Source organism: Sinocyclocheilus grahami, unplaced genomic scaffold (assembly GCF_001515645.1).
Source record: "Sinocyclocheilus grahami isolate Dianchi unplaced genomic scaffold, SAMN03320097.WGS_v1.1 scaffold16.1, whole genome shotgun sequence".
Classification (NCBI taxonomy): Eukaryota; Metazoa; Chordata; class Actinopteri; order Cypriniformes; family Cyprinidae; genus Sinocyclocheilus; species Sinocyclocheilus grahami.
The window spans coordinates 1981641-1989331 of NW_015505195.1; the positions used below are offsets into that span (position 1 = coordinate 1981641).

The 7691-nt window shown below is 34.6% G+C and overlaps 1 protein-coding gene across 1 annotated transcript; it reads left to right on the plus strand.

Moving 5' to 3' along the window:
- Nucleotides 1-3363: 3363 nt before the first annotated feature.
- On the plus strand, nucleotides 3364-7373 carry LOC107549766 (mesoderm induction early response protein 3-like). The gene is made up of 11 exons (XM_016230944.1): nucleotides 3364-3416; nucleotides 4084-4108; nucleotides 4376-4521; nucleotides 4649-4783; nucleotides 4860-4983; nucleotides 5304-5377; nucleotides 5989-6061; nucleotides 6140-6285; nucleotides 6402-6483; nucleotides 6569-6663; nucleotides 7230-7373. The coding sequence occupies exons 1-11, from the start codon at nucleotides 3408-3410 to the stop codon at nucleotides 7371-7373; spliced, it is 1053 nt and encodes a 350-aa protein (XP_016086430.1). The 5' UTR covers nucleotides 3364-3407.
- The last annotated feature ends 318 nt before the right edge of the window (nucleotides 7374-7691 follow it).

The following is a 7691-nucleotide window of genomic DNA, read 5'->3' on the forward strand; positions in this document are numbered from 1 at the left end:
ATGTTTCAAATAATATTCAGAAATGTATATTAAAAATGAAATTAAACAAAGCTTATTGCATTCCAATTAGATTGAATAAATATAAAGTATATAGTCTAATCTTGACTGAGTTGAAATAGAAATCGGTCAAGATGGACAAATTTATCAGGATCTTTTCATTAAAGAGCAGGTCTAAACTACTTTACAAGTAATAATGCTTTCATTCACACTGTTATAGGAATGTGATTTTAGTAGTAAATGTCAAGCTCAAGCAAACAGTAAATCTGTATTAAATATGCACGACCTTGTACTACTACAGTCTGGGACTGACTCATTACAGAACAGAATAACATCAAGTCAGTTCCTGTGAACTGAGGTCAGAGAAATCACAGACAACCTGGCAGAAATGAATTATAAATGCGGTGATTTTAAAACAGTACAACAATGGCATAAGTAACAGAAGCTGTGCCCTTTTAAAACAGATGACAAACGTTTGTAGATATTTTACTTGTCAACAGTTTGCTACAGTTTAGGTGGCAGAAGAAACTGGAAAAGAGCGAACTATCAAACAAATAAATGCATTATGCTTCTCTTCTGGTAGAACATTTCAAATATAAAATGAAAACGTGAAATAACTGCCTTGGTCCTAAATGTTCAGAGTGTTGGCTACTACTGCCACCCTGTGGAATAATGCTACTGTGAGACTTGTATGAATTACAGAATTAGGCCTACTGTTGTAAAGTAGTGTTGTTTTAGTATTTACTAGTTTTTATTAATAATTTTGTAATTAATATATATATACACTGAACAAAATTATAAATGCAACACTTTTGTTTTTGCCCCCATTTTTCATGAGCTGAACTCAAAGATCTAAGACTTTTTCTATGTACACAAAAGGCCTATTTCTCGCTTCCTGATAACGTTCGGGGAACAGACACACTCTCTCTGTTTAAATCTAGATTAAAGACACATCTCTTTGGCCAAGCATTCAAATAATGCATCTCATAATCTTGTACTATAATTATAATAATAATTAATAATCTATAATCTTGTACTGCAGTTATATCTGATAAAATGCACATTATTATTCTTTAGCTTGGGTTAAACAAATCAATTTCGCTTGGTTGGAACAGCAGCTACGCTAATTATGTCTCTATTTGTTTCTCTGTTTTTGCCACAGGTAACTAGGATTTACACAAGCTTCAGTCTGGATCCAGAACACCTGAGAAGAGATGATGCCAACCCCTCAGAAGACCTCAGATGATGCCAACCCTGAAACAACATACAGAACTACCCAATTTTGCTATAAGTTTGATTGCATCATATAATAATTGCTGTTAATAGTGTTCATCGTCTGTTTGATTACGTCTTTAATTGATTTTTCCATACATTTCTGCCATATGTACATTAACTGACAGTCACCACTGATAAGCTACCACTAAATATTGTAGAAACGTAATTTTCTCTAAAGTTGCTTTGCAACGATTTGTATCGTGAAAAGCTCTATACAAATAAACTTGAATGAAATTGAATTGAAATAAAAAGAAAACAGATAGAATAGAAAAAGAATAGAGCAAGCTAGTGTTAGAGGCCTTTCTTGCTTTTGTTAATTGTATAATAAATAAGAAAACAAACAGAAAGAATACAAAAAGATGAGAGAAGCTAGTGTTTTTTATACATATATATTTAGTTTAATTTTATTAGTAATTTTGTTTTATGTTTTTGTAATTATTATTATTTTAAAAATATGTATAGTTTTTATGAATTTTTGTATTTTAGTTTTAGTTTAAGTTACTTTAGTATGTCACTTAATGAAAACGAGAAATACTGCCTTGGCAGCTATATCCATTCTTCAAGCTGCTTATCCTATGTGGGGTCATGAGGCCTTGGCAATTAGCTTAAATACAATTATTTTATTTCAGTTCAGTTACTGTTTATTTTATTTCAAATAATGAAAAAATATTTATGGTCATAGATTTAGTTTTAGTTATCTAAACAAAACAGATTTATTAAGTCAAACTTGACAAAGCTTTGCCTGAAGTTCAAAACAGTCTTATGCGCTTTAATGCTTGAACAGTTTAAAAAGAAATTAAAGTTTTAAAGGGATGTAGGAGGTTGCTAGGATATTTCTGGTGGTTGCTAGGGCATTGCTAGACAGCATATTCATGAGCATATTCAATGTGGAGGACTGGCATTATATACTTTGGAATGGTCATTCTTGTTAGATGGAAGTCATCAGAGATCTATAAATATTAACTGTCAGTATACAAATAATAAATATATGATATACTGTTGCCTTCTGTAGAGTTGCTTATAGTTGAATTGAACTTGTTTCATAATCAATTAACTTTGCACTGTAATTGAACTGAACTGAATAACACTGAACTGACTGGAGCTGAATAATGACACCATTGTACGTTTGTTGCGTAACTGATGAACTTGGCAACATTGATATTGAACTAAACTGAATCAACACTGTACTAAAATGAGAAGAATAATGACACTAATTGTCTTCTGTAGAGCTGCTTTACATCTGAAATTGAATTTGTTTAATAATTTATGTATTTTCAATACTGTTATTTTCCTGTTTGTTACTGCAAAGCTTCTTTGAAACAATCTGTGTTGTATAGAGCTCTAGCAAAACAAAACAAAACGTCCTTCCACATTTTTTATTGAACTTTCCCCCCCTGAAACGTTTTAGTTGGACGTCCGTCTGTTTTTAAACTGTTACTACTTATTTCAGAACTTTGACAGAACATTCAAAAGTAACGTTCCCATAATGCTTGCAAAATGATAAAATGAAAAATTTATGAAAACAAAAAAGTTTTTAAAACATTTAGAAACCTGGACGTTTTGAACATTCAGAGAATTTTCAGAAACGTTTTCATCATTTAATGGGAACGTTCACAAAGCTTTCTCAGAACATATATTTGTTAGCTGGTTATATAAATTAACGTGTGACTATTATTGCATATAACCATATTGTAATACTAATTTGCTTAGCATTATGACTCGTATTCTGTTTAAGTTGCTTACATCTTTATTAATAGTGTCACACTATTAAAGATGTAAGCAACTTAAACAGAAGTCATAATGCAATGCATGATGCAAAGCTCATAATAAGAGTCATAATGCTAAGCAAATTAGTAGTAGGCTATTACAATATGGTTAGCTACAATAATAGTCTTGCAAAAAGCACAAGAATGTGTATGACAAACCTGTATATAAAGGTGTAAATCTCAAAGCTAATTATCAAGTGTAACCCACATAGACTACTGTGTGTGAGGTCTATGAACAGCTTTAATCTAAAACCCGGTTCGCTGTAAACTTGTTTGAAAAGTGTGCCAAAAGTTCTGCGTCTATCATTGGCTCCCTATAGACATCCGGGTACTGCAGCACAGCCAACCTATGAGGCCAAAGACACCAATATGGCGGAGGTAAGCTGGATAGCTGGAAAAACTATTCGATTATAAATACATCTCTTTAACGATTTACTGTGTTATTGGGGACGTTCATTGATATATATGCGTAAAGTAGATCCTGTTATATATACGCCGGGGTTTATAGTAATAAGTGTGTAAAGCCGACGATAGTAAACCGGTTTAAATGAAGAGTGATCTATCAGGATCGGAGAGGCCTCTGAATCTCATCCCCGTTAGCTCACAGGGGGGAAAAACAAACAAACAAGAAAGCGTCGCCTGTAATTGATACATTACTCGATAGAAATGCCGTTTTCATGACGCGTTTGATTTGCTTTTTAGGCTTCATTGTGTTGTAATATATTGTGCGCATGCATGTCGGCTATTAACTAGCAGGAAAGGTTTGTTTATGGGGTGAGTCGATGGGATTTTGCAGTGTTAAGAGAGGATGGCAGTTTGGTTTGTGTCATTAATAAGTGTAGTTTTATTGCATTAATAAGTTTATAAGAAGGGACACATGCTTGTGCATTTACTGTCATGGGTTTTACTTTTAATGTTTGCACGCAAACGATGTCAAATTGAATATTCGCTTGGTTTCATACGTTTCTATTGCTGATCATTGCACTGTAATGTATTTTGCACAATGTGATAACCTATTTCTTTTTCTTTACATCTGTCTGCACAGGCTTCCTTTGGGAGTTCGAGCCCTGGTAGGCCTCATTTTCTATTTTTTATGTGTATTATTATTATTTTGTTAGTAGTATTGCAAGCTATAGATGACCAAAATGTATTTTTTCAGTAGCCGATACTGCTATCAAGAGGGCAAGATAGTTCATATAATAATGTAATGTCAGTTCTAATATTTTGAGTTGTTTGCCATTTTTTCATTTTTGGGGAACTATTCATTTAATGCACAATTTCCATCATGTTGTACTAAATGTTGTACTAAAATCAGCCAATAAATTCCCCCCCCCCAGTTGGCTCTTTGTCCTCAGAGGATCATGACTTTGATCCAACAGCTGAGATGTTAATTCATGAGTATGACGATGAGAGAACTTTGGAGGAGGAAGAGCTTTTGGAGGGAGAGAAGAATTTCAGTGCTGAATTGTCAGACCTGGAGAGGGTAACGTGCATTCATAACAATCCACTTTTTTTCCTCATTAAAAACTGTATGCATTGTGTTCCAATCTCTGGATAATTAGGGCCATATTTCTGCATTGTAACACATTTCTTTTTTTTAACATGTATAGGAGGGGAATATGCCGATCGAGGAGTTGTTGGCTATGTATCGTTATGAGGCGCCAGTCAGTACAGGGGCGGGATCTAGCATGGACAGTTCCTCTGTTGAACTAGCTGATGATCTGCCTGACATGACCCTGGATAAGGTAATTGACATGATTTTGCTTCAGTGCTAGGGAAAATTGTCAACAAGATAAAATCACTAATGGTGTTCTGTTGCAGGAGGAGATCGCGAAAGATCTCTTGTCAGGAGATTATGAGGAGGAGACCCAGTCCTCTGCTGATGACCTGACCCCTTCTGTTACCTCCCACGAGGCCACAGACTTTTTCCCTAGAACACTCAGATGTGAGGAGGCTCATAACACTCTTTTACTAGTGTAGTTTGTGTGATTTTACATAATACTAAATTTTCTATCTGAATGTTGTAGGCGTTTTATAGTTTAATAATTGTAATTTATTATAAACTTAAACAACGTAGAAAGTAGTCATAATTACATTTAAATGTATTAAATTGAATTAAAAATGTTTACACCGTGTACTTAAGCTTTATAGGTAGACTGCAGGGGAAAAGTAATAATTTCAAGCATATTTTCATATTTTGTCCTTTTTAAAGGTATATGCAAATTTATTTAATGGATTTTTTTTGATTGTTTGTTTGTTTTCCAGCCAGAGCAATATATGATGGTGATAAAGAATCTGAGGGGGAGGAGGATGGTGTAAGCAGTGAAGATTCTAAAAAGGTTAGTCTCATATATTCATACGTTGTACATGATTTTTGACATTCTCTTAATACATTAACACATTAATTATTCAATATATGTGTGTATGTGTATATATATATATATATATATATACACACACATACTACTGTGCAAAAGTTTGGGGTTAAGTTTTTTTTATATTTTTGAGAAAGTCTCGTTTGCTCACCAAGGTTGCATTTATTTGGCCAAAATGCAGTAAAACCGAAATATTGCAGATAAAATAAAACGACTGTTTTCTATTTTAATATATTTTCAAATGTAATTTGTTCCTGTGATTTTCAGCAGTCTTGAGTGTCACGTTTACTCCAATCTACAGTGTCACATGATCCTTCAGATATTATTCTAATATGCGTTTTGTGGAAACAACGATACATTTTTTGTTTCAGCATTCTTTGATGAATAGAAAGTTAAAAAGAACAGCATTTATTTGAAATAGAAGTCTTTTGTACAATATGCATATTTTTACTGTCACTTTTAATCAGCTTAATGCATATTTGCCCGAATAAAAGTATTAACTTCTTTAAAAAAAAGTCTTACTTTTTGATAATTAAATTAAGTCTTTTATTATTGGTTTTTGCTCTAAAACACAGGAAATAATGGTCGGATCTCAGTATCAAGCAGAAGTTCCAATGGGGCTCAGCCATTATAATGATGATGAAAAAGGTGAGTGCTTTATTTAAATTAACTGTAATTAAAATGATCACTGCAATCATGACCATTTTAAATGTGTGTTGTTTAAAGTGTACGAGGAGGAAGATCAGCTGCTGTGGTGTCCTGATGTGCTGTCAGAGTGTAAAGTGAAAGACTACCTCAGAGAAGCGCTGTCACAGTCTACAGATGACAGCACAGAGAATTCCACATTTGAACACATACGAGATAACGAACAGGTATGTGCTCTCTAAATACTCTCATTAATTAATATAATTAATGTGAAAATCTTTTGCCCATGTGAGAGCTGCTGCTATTGTTTTAATTGCATTTTTTCCTGTGACCTCCTTTCTAGGCCTTGTTGGAGCTTTTGAAATGTAATTACGACACCTGTGAGGCACTGACGCGATACCGCAGTAATGTGAAGACTTCGAAAGGTAGGCTGTTCAGTACAAGACCAGCTTGACATTTTTTGTACTTGTAATGCATAAATGTTCACTTCTCTTTATGTTGTTTCGATAGAAGAATCCCCACCGTGGTTAGAGGATGAATGTAGGAACTTTGAACATGCGCTGCAGATTTATGAGAAAAACTTTCATCTTATTCAGAAACACAAGGCAAGTAAATTATGTTGTCTTTTCCACTGGCTACATCAACTGGAAGGAAGTGTTACTTGTTGCCAATGTTGTTGTTTTTTTTACACTACCATTCAAAATTTGGGTTTGGTGACTTCTCATCTTGATTCTGTTACTACTACTTCAGCAGTATTTGAAGGATGCACATTTTTTTTTCCCCTCAGTAGTTGTGTACCTAAAGAGGTGGGTGCTGAATTGGGGGCGAGGTGGGCCAGGGGGAAGGAGAAGCAGTAACTCATAGCCCCGTGGCCCAGTGAGGTCTTAATGTGGCCCTGTTCACATCCATTACATTCTCAAAATTTTGGGCAGTTGATAACACCTAAAATATCTAAATTGACTACGGGATAATTTTCTTATTTAGTACCGAAACTCTGGAACAATTTTTCTTGCGTGGTCCAGGAGGCAGAAACACTCTGTCAGTTTAAATCTAGATTAAACACCCACTAACACAAAAAATCCCCATAAGGGATTGTTAGGCTGCATTAATTAGGGCAACTGGAACCGGGAATACTTCCCAATAACACCCGATGTACTTGTTACATCGTAAGAATAATGGCATCTACGCTTATGTTTGTCTGTCTGCATCCAGACCAGACAGTGGACCTTCACCCAAGAACGAGCACAACACAGCCCTACACGGTCAGCGCAGACCTTGCCACTGTCGCCTTCTGGCTTGCTTAGTTGGGGACTGAGAGTCAATTAACTTTCAGAAATGTATAAATATGACCACACTGACAGACACCATCAGATGAGAACAACACTTGAACTGAAATAAAATGGATGATGGCACTATTGTCTTCTGTAGAGCTGCTTTACATCTGAAATTGAATTTGTTTAATAATTTATGTATTTTCAATACTGTTATTTTCCTGTTTGTTACTGCAAAGCTTCTTTGAAACAATCTGTGTTGTATAGAGCTCTAGCAAAACAAAACAAAACGTCCTTCCACATTTTTTATTGAACTTTCCCCCCCTGAAACGTTTTAGTTGGACGTCCGTCTGTTTTTAAAC